The sequence below is a fragment of the Chiloscyllium plagiosum genome, unplaced genomic scaffold, assembly GCF_037043375.1.
Source record: "Chiloscyllium plagiosum isolate Xiang-an unplaced genomic scaffold, Cpla_swu_hap1 HiC_scaffold_50, whole genome shotgun sequence".
Lineage (NCBI taxonomy): Eukaryota > Metazoa > Chordata > Chondrichthyes > Orectolobiformes > Hemiscylliidae > Chiloscyllium > Chiloscyllium plagiosum.
In genome coordinates, this window is record NW_028270188.1 from 49,554,710 (window position 1) to 49,572,783 (window position 18,074).

At 50.3% G+C, this 18,074-nt stretch overlaps 1 protein-coding gene across 1 annotated transcript; it reads left to right on the forward strand.

The window, feature by feature from the left end:
* The first annotated feature begins 179 nt into the window (after positions 1 to 179).
* Positions 180 to 17,850, forward strand: LOC122544715 (zinc finger protein 532-like). Its single transcript, XM_087984956.1, has 5 exons — positions 180 to 365; positions 1,590 to 1,853; positions 5,775 to 5,887; positions 14,275 to 14,407; positions 15,581 to 17,850. The coding sequence occupies exons 1-5, from the start codon at positions 348 to 350 to the stop codon at positions 16,019 to 16,021; spliced, it is 969 nt and encodes a 322-aa protein (XP_087841082.1). The 5' UTR covers positions 180 to 347; the 3' UTR covers positions 16,022 to 17,850.
* Positions 17,851 to 18,074: the final 224 nt, after the last annotated feature.

Genomic DNA, 18,074 nt, shown 5'->3' on the forward strand with positions numbered 1-18,074 from the left:
TTTCTCTCTCCTCTTTCTCTCTCTCTTTCTCTCTCCTCTTTCTCTCTCCTCTTTCTCTCTCCTCTTTTCTCTCTCCTCTTTCTCTCTCCTCTTTCTCTCTCCTCTTTCTCTCTCCTCTTTCTCTCTCCTCTTTCTCTCTCTCTCTCTCTCTCTCTTTTCTCTCTCTCTCTCTCTCTCTCTCTCTCTCTCGCTGACCCACAGAGTGATCCATAAGTGTGCCATGTGTGATACAGTTTTCACCCAATCAGCCACTGCTCAGCTCCCACTTTGACCAACACCTGACCAAGCAACGGGTCAACGTCTTCAAGTGCCCTCAGTGCCCAGTGCTTTACGCTCAGAAAAGGACCATGATGGAGCACATCAAGGTGAGCACAGAAATACCATCATCTTCCATCTGCTCCTCCTGCAATCACCTCCCTCCACGACCATAAACCAGGAGATGTTGGTTTAGCTGGGCACAATGGAGAAATCCGATATGGCAGGTTCTAGCATGAGAATTTATTTCAAACCCCATAGTTCACTGCTGGTGCGGCGCTGTCGGAGGGTCAGCGCTGAGGGAGCGGGCGCTGTCGGAGGGTCAGCGCTGAGGGAGCGGGCGCTGTCGGAGGGTCAGCGCTGAGGGAGCGGGCGCTGTCAGAGGGTCAGCGCTGAGGGAGCGGGCGCTGTCGGAGGGTCAGCGCTGAGGGAGCGGGCGCTGTCGGAGGGTCAGCGCTGAGGGAGCGGGCGCTGTCGGAGGGTCAGCGCTGAGGGAGCGGGCGCTGTCGGAGGGTCAGCGCTGAGGGAGCGGGCGCTGTCGGAGGGTCAGCGCTGAGGGAGCGGGCGCTGTCGGAGGGTCAGCGCTGAGGTAGTATGGAGGTGTTGTCTTTCCGAGGAGCCTGGTTATTGAGCTGCCTATTCCAGAGATACTGGATGTGATGTCGGCTGTGCCATCCTTCTGTTTAATCACCTGTTTTCGGCTCTCACTCTGGAGTGTGTGGGGCCTGAATGTGCTTTGTTGGGCAATAAAGATTTTTCCCACTTACTAAGGTCATAGAATCCCTACAGTGTGGAAACAGGCCTTTTGGCCCAACAAGTCCACACCGACAGTCTGAAGACCCACCCAGAACCATTCACCTCCCCCATTATCCTAAATTTACCCCTGACCAATGCACCTAACCTATACATTCCTGAATACCATGGCAGTTTAGCATAACCAATTCACCCTAACCTGCACATCTTTGGACTGTGGGAGGAAGCCCACGCAGACACAATGGGGAGGATGTCCAAACTCCAGTCGCCCGAGGCTGGATTTGAACCCAGGTCCCTGGCGCAGTAAGGCAGCAGTGCTAACCATTGGGCCACCTGTACATGATTGTCAAGACTCTTGGATACTCTGGGAATGCCTTGCCGTGAAATGTCCGGACGGGACAAGAGCACTGTGCTGACAGGAAAGGGAGCAAATCTGCCATTGCTGAGACATGTGGCTGAGGAGGCAGAGGGCATCTCCTGGTACATCAGCAACCCCAGGGAGGGAGGGAAGGCTGAACGGGTTCATCTCTTGCTCTCTTGTGCTTTGATCAAATCAGTAATGGTTGCCTGTCTTCCCTCAGAGCACCCATTCCAACTTGAAGAGTGAGGATGCAGCCCCCGGCTGGACCATGCCACCTGAGAAAGGCACGGCCAAGTCCAGCCCGGACTCCACCGACGTCTCCACCGATGAGTCTTCCACCAGCTCCAAGGCCGTGCTGAGCCTCCAGCGCAGGAAGGAGATGAGGCTGAAGCTGAAGAACGCTGGCTGGACGTGTGGACAATGCCAGATGTGGTTCCCTGAGCGTGAGGAGTATGTCACCCACATGAAGAAGGACCACGGCAAGGTCAGTGCCCAGCAGTGATGTCTCCACCCTCTCCCTCACCCTTCACCATTATCTTAACTCAGCGCTGAGTACGTCCAGTAACATAGCCTCCACCACCTTCTGACAAAGACAATTCCAGGGGGTAACCAGCCTCTAAGAGAAACACATTCTCCATCTTTCTCTCTCAACATTTCATTGACTGACTGGTTTCCCCTTCAATCATCATAGAGTCCTTGAGAGTGGGAGCAGGGCATTCGGCCCATTGAATCCACACCAACACTCCTCTCTCCACATCCCCTCCATAACCCTGCATTTCCCACGGCCAATCCACCCTAACCTGCACATCCCTGGACACTATGGGACAATGTCCCATGGCCAATCCACCCTAACCTGCACATCCCTGGGTGCTATGGGACAATTTCCCAGGGCCAATCCACCCTAACCTGCACATCCCTGGGTGCTATGGGACAATTTCCCATGGCCAATCCACCCTAACCTGCACATCCCTGGGCACTATGGGACAATTTCCCACGGCCAATCCACCCTATCCTGCACATCCCTGGGCACTATGGGACAATTTCCCACGGCCAATCCACCCTAACCTGCACATCCCTGGGCACTATGGGACAATTTCCCACGGCCAATCCACCCTAACCTGCACATCCCTGGGCACTATGGACAATTTCCCATGGCCAATCCACCCTAATCTGCACATCCCTGGGCACTATGGGACAATTTCCCACGGCCAATCCACCCTAACCTGAACATCCCTGGACACTATGGAACAATTTCCCATGGCCAACCCACCCTAACCTACACTTCCCTAGGCACTATGGGACAATTTCCCACGGCCAACCCACCCTAACCTGCACATCCCTGGGCACTATGGGACAATTTCCCACGGCCAATCCACCCTAACCTGCACATCCCTGGGCGCTATGGGACAATTTCCCACGGCCAATCCACCCTAACCTGCACATCCCTGGGTGCTATGGGACAATTTCCCATGGCCAATCCACCCTAACCTGCACATCCCTGGGCGCTATGGGACAATTTCCCACAGCCAATCCACCCTAACCTGCACATCCCTGGGCACTATGGGACAATTTCCCACGGCCAATCCACCCTAACCTGTACATCCCTGGGCACTATGGGACAATTTCCCACGGCCAATCCACCCTAACCTGCACATCCCTGGGCACTATGGGACAATTTCCCATGGCCAATCCACCCTAACCTGCACATCCCTGGGCACTATGGGACAATTTCCCATGGCCAATCCACCCTAACCTGCACATCCCTGGGCACTATGGGACAATTTCCCATGGCCAATCCACCCTAACCTGCACATCCCTGGGCACTATGGGACAATTTCCCATGGCCAATCCACCCTAACCTGCACATCCCTGGGCACTATGGGACAATTTCCCACGGCCAATCCACCCTAACCTGCACATCCCTGGGCACTATGGGACAATTTCCCACGGCCAATCCACCCTAACCTGCACATCCCTGGGCACTATGGACAATTTCCCATGGCCAATCCACCCTAATCTGCACATCCCTGGGCACTATGGGACAATTTCCCACGGCCAATCCACCCTAACCTGAACATCCCTGGACACTATGGAACAATTTCCCATGGCCAACCCACCCTAACCTACACTTCCCTAGGCACTATGGGACAATTTCCCACGGCCAACCCACCCTAACCTGCACATCCCTGGGCACTATGGGACAATTTCCCACGGCCAATCCACCCTAACCTGCACATCCCTGGGCGCTATGGGACAATTTCCCACGGCCAATCCACCCTAACCTGCACATCCCTGGGTGCTATGGGACAATTTCCCATGGCCAATCCACCCTAACCTGCACATCCCTGGGCGCTATGGGACAATTTCCCACGGCCAATCCACCCTAACCTGCACATCCCTGGGCACTATGGGACAATTTCCCACGGCCAATCCACCCTAACCTGTACATCCCTGGGCACTATGGGACAATTTCCCACGGCCAATCCACCCTAACCTGCACATCCCTGGGCACTATGGGACAATTTCCCATGGCCAATCCACCCTAACCTGCACATCCCTGGGCACTATGGGACAATTTCCCATGGCCAATCCACCCTAACCTGCACATCCCTGGGCACTATGGGACAATTTCCCATGGCCAATCCACCCTAACCTGCACATCCCTGGGCACTATGGGACAATTTCCCACGGCCAATCCACCCTAACCTGCACATCCCTGGGCACTATGGGACAATTTCCCACGGCCAATCCACCCTAACCTGCACATCCCTGGGCACTATGGGACAATTTCCCACGGCCAATCCATCCTAACCTGCACATCCCTGGGCACTACGGGACAATTTCCCATGGCCAATCCACCCTAACCTGCACATCCCTGGGCACTATGGGACAATTTCCCACGGCCAATCCACCCTAACCTGCACATCCCTGGGCACTATGGGACAATTTCCCACGGCCAATCCACCCTAACCTGCACATCCCTGGGCACTATGGGACAATTTCCCACGGCCAATCCATCCTAACCTGCACATCCCTGGACACTATGGGACAATTTCCCATGGCCAATCCACCCTAACCTGCACATCCCTGGGCACTATGGGACAATTTCCCATGGCCAATCCACCCTAACCTGCACATCCCTGGGCACTATGGGACAATTTCCCACGGCCAATCCACCCTAACCTGCACATCCCTGGGCACTATGGGACAATTTCCCACGGCCAATCCACCCTAACCTGCACATCCCTGGGCACTATGGGACAATTTCCCACAGCCAATCCACCCTAACGTACACATTTTGGATTGCGGGAGGAAACTGGGGCACCTGGAAGAAACCCATGCAGGCACGGTGGCAGAATGTGCAAACTCCACACACAGTTGCCCCGAGGGTGGAATCAAACCCAGGTTCTTGGAACTGAGAGGCAGCAGAATCTCTGAGCCATAGTGCTACCCCAAAGGGGGGAAATGAGTACCAGGGAGTAGGCAGACTTTAAAGTGGAAACATCCCCCTGTATCTGACTCCTCTCGTCTCCTCTGCAACTTGGGCACGTTTCAATAAGGTCACCTCGGTATCTTCTCACCACCACTCTCCCCCCCCCACCCCGGCAGGGGCTCAGCCTTCCCTCAGAGGGTAAGCCTTTAGTCCTGGAACGAGATGAATGACATTCACCTCGCTATTGTTTATGGGATCTTTCTCTGTTTGAAGTGGTTTCGAACCAGACTGATCCCTGGGGTGACATATGAGGAGAGACTGGCTCAGTCAGGAGTGTGTTCACTGGAGTTTAGGAAAACGAGGGGTGGGAATCTCAGAGAAACCTAGAAAAGTCTGACCGGCTGTGACCGTAGGTGTAAGTGGGAACTGCAGAAGCTGGAGATTAGAGTCAAGATTAAGAGTAATGCTGGGAAAGCACAGCAGGTCAGGCAGCATCCGAGGAGCAGGAAAATTGACATGAATGCAGGAAGGATGTTCTCACTGACTGAGAAGACCAGAACCTGGAGGTAGACAAACGGGAGGCTGGAAGAACATAGCGAGCCAGACGGCATCAGGAGGTGGAGAAGTCAACGTTTCAGAGTCAGACTCAAATGAGGAGAAATGTCTTCATCCAGAAAGTCGGGAATTCTCTGCCACAGAAAGTGGTCGGGGCCGAAACATTGAATGTTTGGATATAGTTTGGAGTTGGAGAGAGAGTGCAAAGCAGGGGACTGTGTTGGCCCATCAGCTGTGATAGTATTGAATGGCAGAGCAGGCTGAATGGCCTGTTTTATGTGACGTTTGGGGCCAAGGTTCGCAGTAGTTGATGGTGAAGCTTGAGGAGGTTTTCTCTGAGATGGGAGGGTGTTGCCCCAGAGCGCTAACGTTAGTTTCTGGTGTGTTTTTTTTTTTTGTCCCCTCCTGTCGGTGCAGGCGATGAAGAAGTTCCCGTGCAGACTCTGTGAGAGATCATTCTGCTCCGCTCCCAGCTTGCGAAGGCATGTCCGGGTCAACCACGAGGGGATTAAACGCGTCTACAGCTGCAGGTAAGCCAACCGCTCCCAGCTCAAAGCTTCTCTCCGGGGTGGAGTGGTTATCACGGCCAGGGCCCTGCTCACACTGAGGGTCGGGCGTGGGGGTGAGGGGAGCCGTCCAGGTGCAGCCTGCGGCCTAGTGTCTCACCCCTTCCCCCTCCCAAGCCAGGGTCTGACTCTCAGCAAGACAGCTGACTGCAGTACACCCCAGCCCGTTTCCTCCACTCACCCTGGCAGCAGCGGGCTGAGAATTGCAAGCACGGCTTAAATTCGGAAACGGAAAGTGGGTCTCCGTGGTGGTGACCGTGGAGCTATACCGGCTGGTCGCTAGGAATTCCTTCACAAACTAAGCCCACTGTGCCAGGCCCTGGTCTGGGAACCGTTCACTGGCTCCAGCCCAGTGATTCCCTGGCCCACTCTTTACTCCTCTCCCTGGGCTGAGCTGAGCAGCCAGTCTCTCTGTTCTGTCAGACTCTCAGCCAGCACCCCCAAAAGGCTGACCTTCAGCATCTCCTGCGGTCGGCACGAGTCCATTCAGCCCGTGGCTGACCTCTGTGCGGCCTGACTGGGTTCGATTTATTGTAGTCACGTGTGCCTAAGTACGGTGAAAGGTTTTGTTTTGTGAGCAGTACAGACAGATCGTAGCAAACAGGGACATGGAGATCCTGGGGAGCTTGGTCAGAGCGAGACATACAGGGTTACAGCTGCACAGGAGGGGCACAAAGCAAGATCAATATTGTTTGAAGTGAGAGAGATCCATTTGTCAGTCTAATAACAGTGGGGGGAGGGGAAGAAGCTGTTCCTGAATCTGATGGTGCGTGTGTTCAAGCTTCTGTATCTTCTGCCAGACTGATGAGGTTGGAAGAGAGCATTACCGGGGTGGGAAGGAGCGTCTTTGATGTTGGCAGACTTTCCATGGCAACAAGAATATTTCCTATTGTGAAAACTGTGATTCCAAGATCTTTCCGGGTGCCGCATCCCCCTGTTCCGGTCATCTCTTCCTGAAATTTAAGCTTTGGGATCTGACCTCCCAGCAGCTGTCCCTATATTTCAGTAGAAGCCAGCTGGTGGCAAAGGGAGGTTCAGGCACACCGTGAATTGGTGGCATTGATGACAAGGCCATTTAGCCCACCGTGCCTATGCTAGCCCTTTGGTAGATCAGTCCCCATAATCCTGGATCCGTAGCCCTGCAAGTGTATTTCCCCGAATTCCCCATTTTTGTTTCTTTTGCAAGCTCCTATTGAACGTCAGGCAGCACGGCCCAGATCACAACATCCCACTGCTTCTGCTTTTTAAACAAAAAAAAGCTTCCTTGAGTCATCTTTGGTTCTTTTGCCAATTATGTTAAATTTCTGTCCCTCCCTCTAGTTACCGCCCCGCCCAGAACTGTCAACAATTCCCTGTTTATCTGAGCTACAAACTTCCGGTGTGATTTTGAAAACCATTATCAAGTTTCCTCCTGTATGTAGAGATCAATCACTGATCCTCAGTGTGAATTGAACTCCTCAACTCTTTTCCCCCCCCAAAATACACACACACACACACACACACACACACACACACACACACACACACACACACCGGTCCTGTTGGAGGATGTCTCCCCCTGCTGTCCCTCTGTGACCTTGATGTCCTTCCTACAGCCTGCAAGCAACCCCACAGCCAAGGTCAAACAAGTGCTTTGCTTTTGAAAGTAAATCATATTCAGTCTGCTTGCGTTTGTAATCTCGTTTCTCTGTAAATGACTGTGAGAGTGCCTTGTACCATTTAGTTCAACACCGTAGGAACGGGAGCAGGCCATTCGATCCTTCCCTACCAATCAATACGATCGTGGCTGATCGAACACTTCAATGCCTTTTAGTCGCCCCGTCCTCCTAACCCTGTACAGCACTGGGAATGAGAAATCTATCAATCCCTACCTTCAACGTTCTCAAAGACTGAAGCTTTTCCAACCCGCTTCAGCAGGGAATTCCTCGGAGTTAAAACAAAGAAGTCTCCTCGTCTTTGTCTCAAGTGTTATCTATCTTATTTTTAAATCGTGCCCCTGATTCTCCTCTCGAGTCAAGAGTTTGGTGCTGGAAAAGCACAGCAGATCAGGCAGCATCCGAGGAGCAGGAGAATCGACGGTTCAGGCCGGGGTCCTTCACCAGGAAAGCCCTTCATCGTGCCTCGGTTCTCATCTCCCCAAACAAGGCAAAACACCTTTTCCGCATCTCCTCTGTCCATGCTTTGTTTTGTAAGTCTCGATGAGAAAATCTCTCATTCTTCAGCGTTTCAGAGAAGGTTTCTCCGATCTTTCTCCATAAGACAGTCCCATCCTCCCTGCGGGTGTGTCTGGTGAACCTTCGCTGCATTCCCTCCCTGGCAACAGCTTTGTCCTTTGTGTTACTCCTGATCCAAAATGAAATGCTTGCCGCTCCCAAGTAATTTTCAATCTCTCCTCCTGTGTCTGTTTGTTTCAACAGACCATGTCTGAGCAGGCAAGAGCCCTCCGTTAGAAACTCCCATCAAGTTAATCCAATGTGATTTGCCTTGACCTTGCACTGACTGGGGTATAGCATTTGAAGGCACCAATCGGGGGGGGGGGGGGGGGGCAGTGATTGGAAGATTGTGACTGCAGCCTCTTCACTGTCCGCCCTTGCTTCCCTACACCTCCAAGTGGACCTCATGATTGACCCTCTTTCTTAATTTCTCCTCCTCCTCCTCCACCACCACCATCGGTTCTCATCCTGTTCCGATGTAGCCGCTGCCTCTCATCCTCCTCCCTTTGTGAAAACCAACATGGAGGACTCCCATTCTGCTGGGGTCCGCAAGGAGATGATGTTTTTGGTCTCTAATCATGTTTTGGACCAGATCAGACCCCTCAAAATATTCAGTTGATAGTCTAGACCCTAGCTTTTTCTTATTTTAATGGTGAATGTAAGTTGTGTTCCAGATGCAATTCGATTGGTCAACCTACCAGATTGAAAGCAAAACACACTTTATTCATCCATTATAGTCACAATGCAACAAACAAAAGAAATAGTTGGAATAGCTCTATTAGAAAACTTAACAGTAGATGCAGTAACTGTTACTAATTATTGGATGGCTCAGTGGTTAGCACTGGATGGGTATATGAATAGGAAGGGTTTGGAGGGATATGGGCCGGGTACTGGCAGGTGGGACTAGATTGGGTTGGGATATCTGGTCGGCATGGACGGGTTGGACTGAAGGGTCTGTTTCCATGCTGTACATCTCTATGACTCTCAGTACCAGGGACCCGGGTTCGATTCCAGCCTCGGGCGACTGTCTGTGTGGAGTTTGCACGTTTTCCCTGTGTCTGCGTGGGTTCCCTCCGGGTGCTCCTCCCACAGCCCAAAGATGTTCAGGTTAGGTGAATTGGCCATGCTAAATTATTTTATGGAATTCATTGTCAGTGGAGGCTGGGACGTTAAATGTCTTCAAGGCAGAGATTGATAATTTCTTGATCTCACTAGGAATTAAGGGCAACGGGGATAGTGCGGGTAAGTGGAATTGAAATGCCCATCAGCCATGATTAAATGGTGGAGTGGACTCGATGGGCCAAATGGCCTTACTTCCACTCCTTTGTCTTATGGTCTTAAATTAGCCATAGTGTTCAGGGAGATTTAGACTCAGTGCATTAGTCAGGGGAAATGTAGAGTAATAGGGTAGGGAATTGGGTCTGGGTGGGTTGCTGTTCAGTAGATTAGTGTGAACTTGTTGGGCCAAATGGCCTGTTTCCACACTGTAGGGATTCTATGCAGTAACTATTACTAATTAACTGTTTCACTATTGTAATGTTCTGTCAACACACCCTTCGCAAAAAAGGGGAAATTAGAAAAGCAGGTGGTGTCATGTGTAACTCCCACAAGAGGATGGCCCTCAGCTTTTGGCTGTGACCGAGTGGCGGGGGGAAACATAGCTTCTACCTCTTCAAGACTCCCAACAGCAACTGCTGAAAGCTCAAACTAAAAGGCCTGGTTCCCTGGGAGCTTGACCACACCCAGCCAGGCTGCTTCTATTGTTTGAAAAAAATCCCAAGTCCCCCTCCGAAGCTGTGGCTCTGGTTGACTGCTCAGCACCCGCTGCCTTACAAGCTCCCTTCAAAGCATAAACCGGGACAAAACACACCTCTTAAAGCCACAGTATCATCAGAGTCAGGTGTTGTCACCTGAATGGTGTGAGTGAGTGTGGTCTTTGATATTTTCCGGTTGCTGTAACGGTGAGTGGCCGTATTTCTGGATCGCTGGTTGAGCAGATTTTCAGTGTTGTTGAGTTGCTTCCTTCACTGTTTGCCTCTTGCAGTGCTTCTGCTGGTGCTCAGGCTCCATGTTGATATCATTTAAGAGTTATTTTGTCCTTCCCAGCCTCATTCGGTGCTTGTTCCTTCACTCTTTTCGCCACAGGGTGGTTTACCCTCTGGGCAATTCTCAAGTCCAGTATGTCTGAAAGCATACAAGCGAAAACAGATCTTGCCAGGGGATCCCAGCAGGTCTGACCACATCTGTGGAGAGAAATCCAAGTTAACGTTTCGGCCCGAATGACCCTTCCTTTGAACTGTTCTGAGGAAGATCCACTCAACCCGAAACGTTAGCTCTGATTTCTCTCCGCAGATGCACTGAGCCTTTATTGCAATTTCTGCTTTTGTTTCTGATTTCCAGCATTTGCAGTTGTTTTGAGTTTTTAATTAGTTTCAAAGGGCACTGAGGTTTCTCTACTGGCTGGATGCAGTAAAGATTCCGAGTTCAGTAATCAAGCTGACATTTCGCAGAGTGGGACTGAATTTAAAAAGGACACTTCTTGTTTTTGATCTGCCCAATCCCTAGAGTTCAGGGTGTGTGGGTCTGAATCCCACTGTGGAAGATTGAGGAAATTTAAGTTCAACAAAAAACCTGCGATTAAAAAGCTAGCCAACGGTATAAAATCTGTCCTAAAGTTCCTTTAGTTCATGTATGTCCTTTAGGGAAGGAAATCTGTTTTTGCCTGGTCTGGCCTATGTATCATTCCCCACCCACAGCAATGGGCCTGACTCTTAACTACTCTCCAGGCAATAAGGGACAGGCAACAAATACTCAGCCAGCCCAGCGTGCCCGCACTGCGTGAGTGAATATAAAACAATTCCGATTTCAGTACTGCTTTCGACATTGACTGTCACTGTGCTTCCTGGATAGTTCGACCTATCACTTTTACCCCCACCTCTGTCCATTTATTGCGCACTCAGCTACCTTCCTCCCATCTCCACCCCCACCACCACCCCATCCCATTTATCTCTCCACCCCTGAGGCTCCCAGCCTCATTCCTGATGAAGGGCTTTTGCCAGAAACGTTGATTTTCCTGCTCCTCGGATGCTGCCTGACCTGCTGTGCTTTCCCGGCGCCACTCTAATCTCCAGCATCTGCAGTGCCTACTTTCGCCATACATATACAGACAGACAGACACACACACGTATACACACACGCACACGTTATACATACACACACACACACGTACGCACACGTATGCGCACGCACACGTGCGCACACCTACACGTGCGCACACCTACACGTGCGCGTGCACGCGCGTGCATATATATATGCAGAGACGCGCATATATATATATGCAGAGACGCGCATATATATATATGCAGAGACGCGCATATATATATATGCAGAGACGCGCATATATATATATATGCAGAGACGCGCATATATATATATATGCAGAGACGCGCATATATATATATATGCAGAGACGCGCATATATATATATATGCAGAGACGCGCATATATATATATATGCAGAGACGCGCATATATATATATATGCAGAGACGCGCATATATATATATATGCAGAGACGCGCATATATATATATGCAGAGACGCGCATATATATATATGCAGAGACGCGCATATATATATATGCAGAGACGCGCATATATATATATGCAGAGACGCGCATATATATATATGCAGAGACGCGCATATATATATATGCAGAGACGCGCATATATATATATGCAGAGACGCGCATATATATATATGCAGAGACGCGCATATATATATATGCAGAGACGCGCATATATATAGATGCAGAGACGCGCATATATATAGATGCAGAGACGCGCATATATATAGATGCAGAGACGCGCATATATATAGATGCAGAGACGCGCATATATATAGATGCAGAGACGCGCATATATATAGATGCAGAGACGCGCATATATATAGATGCAGAGACGCGCATATATATATATAGATGCAGAGACGCGTATATATATATAGATGCAGAGACGCGCATATATATATATAGATGCAGAGACGCGCATATATATATATAGATGCAGAGACGCGCATATATATATATAGATGCAGAGACGCGCATATATATATATAGATGCAGAGACGCGCATATATATATATAGATGCAGAGACGCGCATATATATATATAGATGCAGAGACGCGCATATATATATATAGATGCAGAGACGCGCATATATATATATAGATGCAGAGACGCGCATATATATATATAGATGCAGAGACGCGCATATATATATATAGATGCAGAGACGCGCATATATATATATAGATGCAGAGACGCGCATATATATATATAGATGCAGAGACGCGCATATATATATATAGATGCAGAGACGCGCATATATATATATAGATGCAGAGACGCGCATATATATATATAGATGCAGAGACGCGCATATATATATATAGATGCAGAGACGCGCATATATATATATATATAGATGCAGAGACGCGCATATATATATATAGATGCAGAGACGCGCATATATATATATATATAGATGCAGAGACGCGCATATATATATATAGATGCAGAGACGCGCATATATATATATAGATGCAGAGACGCGCATATATATATATAGATGCAGAGACGCGCATATATATATATAGATGCAGAGACGCGCATATATATATATAGATGCAGAGACGCGCATATATATATATAGATGCAGAGACGCGCATATATATATACAGATGCAGAGACGCGCATATATATATATAGATGCAGAGACGCGCATATATATATACAGATGCAGAGACGCGCATATATATATATAGATGCAGAGACGCGCATATATATATATAGATGCAGAGACGCGCATATATATATATAGATGCAGAGACGCGCATATATATATATAGATGCAGAGACGCGCATATATATATATAGATGCAGAGACGCGCATATATATATATAGATGCAGAGACGCGCATATATATATATAGATGCAGAGACGCGCATATATATATATAGATGCAGAGACGCGCATATATATATATAGATGCAGAGACGCGCATATATATATATATATAGATGCAGAGACGCGCATATATATATATATATAGATGCAGAGACGCGCATATATATATATATATATATATATAGATGCAGAGACGCGCGCGCACGCACGTACAGCGCAGGAACAGGCCCTTCGGCCCACAATATTGTGCTGAGCATGACACCTGCCCTTTCTCCATATCCCTCTGGTCCTGTTATAAGCATGTGCTTACCTAAAAGCCCATTAAACACCCCTGTTGTATCTCCCTCCACCACTCCGGCAATGTGTTACAGACTCCTACCACTCTGTGATTAAAACAAAAACGTGCCCCTTGAGTCTCCTTTGAATTTCCCCCCCCCCCCTCGCTTTAAATGCACGCTCCCTAGTTTTGGACATTTCAACTCTGGGAAAAGGGTCTGACCGTCAACCCTATCCAGGCATCTCATAATTTTATAGACTTCTATCAAATCTCTCCTCAGCCTCTGCTGCTCCAAACAACCCGAGTTTTTCTAGCCCCTCCTTACAACTCATACTCTCTAATCCAGGCAAATTGGATCGATCCATTCAAATTCACATCCACCATGCCATCACCTTTTTATTCCTTATGATGGTCTACATCTCCATGCACTCGAGTGCAGATATTTTCTAATCACCCTGTTTACAGAGAGAGTATTGCGCCCCTCTGGAGCAGGTGGGACTTGAACTTCCTGGCTCAGAGGTAGGAGCATTGCCACTGCACCCCAGGCACCCTTAGCACTCGAGCGTATGATTGTACCCACGCACTTGTCCTTTACAACCGAAGAGATTCATTTTTGCGAGGCAGCCTTGTTTGTTGCTTTGAGTGCCGCATTGTCACGTAGCGAATGTTGATCTACCTCCCACGTAACGTGGCGTTCCTCTGGGAAAGAACTTTCTCGTGATGGAGAAACTGTCTGAGAGGATTCAGGCACAGTCTTAATGAAACACTCCATGCCCATAGCACTCACTCATAAAACTGTGGGTTCCTCCTTTTTCTCGTTTAGTTGCTCTCAAAGTCGTCTTGTTATTTAGAAGGCGTGCAGAGCAGCGTTGTGATATCCTGCCTGTCATTTCAGACACTGCAGCGAAGGCAAGAGGACGTTCAGCAGTCGCCTGACTCTGGAGAAACATTTGCAAGTCATTCACGGTATTAACATGGCAGACCACGCTCAGGACCAGGAGAATCTCTTCGAGAGAGTGAGCATTAAGGTAACGCCACTCAGACAGAATGTACGTTACAGACTTCCAGAGTAACAGCCCCTCCGCCCAGTGGCTGGGCTAGAAAAGCACCTTGTAGATTACAGCCTGGACCAGGCGGTCGTTCGTTCAATGCTTGGTCTGCGCTGAATTAATGGAACTCTGGCAAGGCAGCAGTCTGGGTCGATCCTGGGGTACGGAGGGGAAATGCAGCCAGTGTTTCTGCTGCTAATCGCTGTTGAGAGACTCCTACTGGAAGTGGAGTGTTTAAAGTGTTGATCAGGACTGGATTGGATTCCACTATGCTCCTTCCATGGTCATTTCGTGCTGCGTTGTAAATCATGTTTAATAGTCTTGGTCCTGTACTGTGGAGCTCTTTCAGTACAACAGACTTCGGGAGCAACACTGAGCAAATCTGCTAGTGATGACGTTTTTAAAAAATCTTTATTTTTCTCTCTTTCACATTCTGGGTCTCTTGCTCTTTCTCCTACTCACTGTTCTGCCCTCACTTTCTCCTCTTACCCTCCTCACTTTCTCTGTGTCTCCTTTGCTTGCTCTTGCTATCTGGTTCAATTGCACTGTTCCACTCTCATCATGCGTGTGTCCCCCCCCCCCCCCACTGCCCCCTGCTGCTGCCTCACTCACACGTGCTCTCGCTCTCTGTCCACTCTCATGACTGCTCGCTCTCGCTCTCCCCTCGATCTGGTGCCCACTTGGTCCCACACCGCACCCACCTGATACCCCTTCGGCCTACTTATGGGTGTGCCCTCGTTGTCTCGCTGGCTTGCACTCTCAATCACCTTTTTTGGCCACTTTCCCACCCTCGACGCCTGGCTCACTTGGCCATTCTGCCCCCTCACTTTCACGCCTCCTCTTCCACCTGGCCCACTCCCCTTCGTCTTTCCGTGATACCCCACCCCCCGCTCGCCTGTTTGGCATGTCCCTGCCCAATATCATACCCTTACTGCACGGCTCCCTATTGGACTGGCTTCGTCTGTCTGGCTCACTCATGTATCCACCCACTTCGGTTCGGTTCACTCCTGTGCTCACCATTCATGTCTCTCTCTCTGTCCGACTCGCTGTCACCTGCTCGGTCTCTCACTCTCTCCCTGTCTCTCTCTCTCTCTCTTTCTCTCTGTCTCTCTCGCTCTCTCTCTCTCTCTCTTTCTCTCTCGCTCTCAACAGACCACCATTCGCAAGCGGCCGAGCTCCAGGGACGGGCCGGAGCACTGGGGCTCCGAAGGCGCCAAGACCCGGAAGCTGAACGGGAGCTCGCCTTTCCGATGCATGAAATGTGGCCAGACATGCAGCAGCTTCTCCGATTTCCACAAGCACATCGCCCAGCACCGAACCGGTGGCTCATCGTTTCAGTGCCGTCACTGTGGGCTCTGCTTCGCTGCCCAGCTCTCGTTAAACCGTCACCTCTTCATCGTGCACGGACTGAAAGAGTCCGGGGGGCCAAAGGGAACTGAGGACAAGGGAGACCCCGAGTGGATCAAGCTGGAGGGCGGGGTGATTTGCGACGTCTGCGGGAAGCTGTTTGAGAGCGTGCCGTTGTTAAAAACGCACTTTCGGACACACGGGATGGCCTTTATCAAATCGAAGCAAAATGGTCTGGATAAGTAAGTGCCCAGTACGTCGATGGAAGCTTACTTTCACAAGGATGTTTTTATTTATATAGTGCCTGGCAGGGTGAATGCCAGAGAGCGCAAGGTCCCGAGAGGGGGAGAGCAAGTCTCCTTGTTTCATTGTCGTCATCTCCCACCCCCACCCCCCCCCCTCCCCCACCTCTTCTTTCGCAGTTCAGCCCTCCTTCTGGGTGACAATCTGAGAGGGGGACGTGGGGGTTTTACTGGAGAGGGAGGTGTGGTTTACCCAGTCTGGTACAGAGCCCACAGACCTGGAAGGGACTGAGTCCCGTTCCCAGGCCGTATGGAGTCTGCCCGATCTCACCCTGGCAGCTGCCCAGTGCAGGATGCCTCTGGGTAAGACCAATCCCCTGTGTTCCTGTAGCCCCCCCCCCCTTCCCTGCACCCTGTATCACACATTGAATGGGGTATTTAGTAATCACACACAGGGGAGAAGGCACTTTGGTTTCTTGAGCCCATTTCTGAACTAATCCTGGAATACTGTTGGTGATACATCCTTTCTGTGCCCGAAGGACCAAACAGGAAGGGGGCTGGCAGAGTGGAGCTGATTGGTCCTCAGTAACCCAGGCGATGGGTTAACAGCCTTGGAGTTTATATTTCCAGACCGTTCACCTTTCACTGTGGGTAAGCCCCCACAGCTGAGGTGAGCAAGTTTGGTATTGAATCACCAGTACTCTGCTCCTTCCTTCATTTTACTGTCTCACTCGACCAGGACTGCGCCTGACCCAACAACAAGAGTGCCCCAGGCAGGGTGGAGCGTGGAGGTAGCTGTTTGTGTGTTCCCTCTTTCTTTCTCCCTCCTTTTTGGGAGTGGGGTGAGATGGGTCAAACGGGGTCGCAGTGCAGCTGGGAGGCAGGTCCACATACGTGATTCCAGTGAGGACTGGATCGGGTTCAGCTGCGATGCCCTGTGAGACCACAGCCGACATCATCGCTGTGACGGCGCGACAGGAAGGCGTGCAAGGGTCGAAGGTAACGTGTTGGCGTTGGGGGCGCGCGCACGCATATCCCCGCACCCTGGGTCAGACGGTCGGGACCAGACCGACCTCCCGGACCCAGGGGAGACGGGTGAGGGAGCTGGGCTGGGGTCCATCTGGTCTGCACTGTCCATGACCATCCAGTGAGGGGCAGCACACTGAGCGGGACAGACGTGTGAATATTGATGGCTAGAGGTTGATGGCAGAGGTACTGGGCAGCACGGGGAGGCAGAGGGTTTGCACATTAGCCTGGAGAGTGGGAGCAGCAGAAATTAATGGTGGCTCAGTGAAGGGATGGAGGTGGCATCTAATAAGATGGCTGTGTTCACGGGATCAGCTAAGGCTGGGGGAGGTGGGGGGCGCGTGTTAGCAGATCTGTCTTCAGTTTCTGTGCAGTGGCAGCGTTGCAAAAGAGACCAGTCTGTGCTGCTGGTGATTGCAAGTCTGCTGGAGTTGGGAGGCGATGAGTGAAACTAACGTGGTTGTGGGGAATTCAAGGTGGAGTCCCCCTCGGATGTGTAAAGGGTTTGGTTTGGGCGGGGGGGGGTGAGAGTTTGAAGGGCATTATTTGCAAATGTGCACGCACTAAGCCCATGGGTTGTACGATAAGATTTTGGAAATTGTCAGAAGTCTATTCTTTAATGAGCCTGTTTTTTTTTCCCCTTCTCGCCTCTTGAAGGACACGAATTGTAATTTTTATTTAGAATTTATTTATATATTGAAATTGTAGGCACAGAGATTTAAAAAAAGATTTCTACAGTTTGATTTCTGTGAATCTGAGAGTGAATGTAACAAAAATGCATTAAAATTTTCACAGCTTTGTTAAAAACAGCGTGTTGGCTGCTTGCTTTCTGCGCGCGCTCTTGCTTCCCCCCCCCCCCGATCACATTGACCCTCTGAAGAAGGTGGACACGTTTCAACAATTTTATGAAGATTTTGTTCCACAGACGCCACCTTTTCGCAGATTCTTCAATGTGATGTGTCTCGGTGTGAGTCAACGACAGACACCTGTCACTGTTAATACTGTGAGATGCAGGGCAAAGCTCTCTCCAC

What these genes read in the sequence shown, in the direction of transcription:
- LOC122544715 (XM_087984956.1), top strand. An exon ending in TGAAGAAGGACCACGGCAAG is followed by an intron (nt 1,854 to 5,774) that starts GTCAGTGCCCAG and finishes CTGTCGGTGCAG; the next exon opens with GCGATGAAGAAGTTCCCGTG. An exon ending in AAACGCGTCTACAGCTGCAG is followed by an intron (nt 5,888 to 14,274) that starts GTAAGCCAACCG and finishes CTGTCATTTCAG; the next exon opens with ACACTGCAGCGAAGGCAAGA.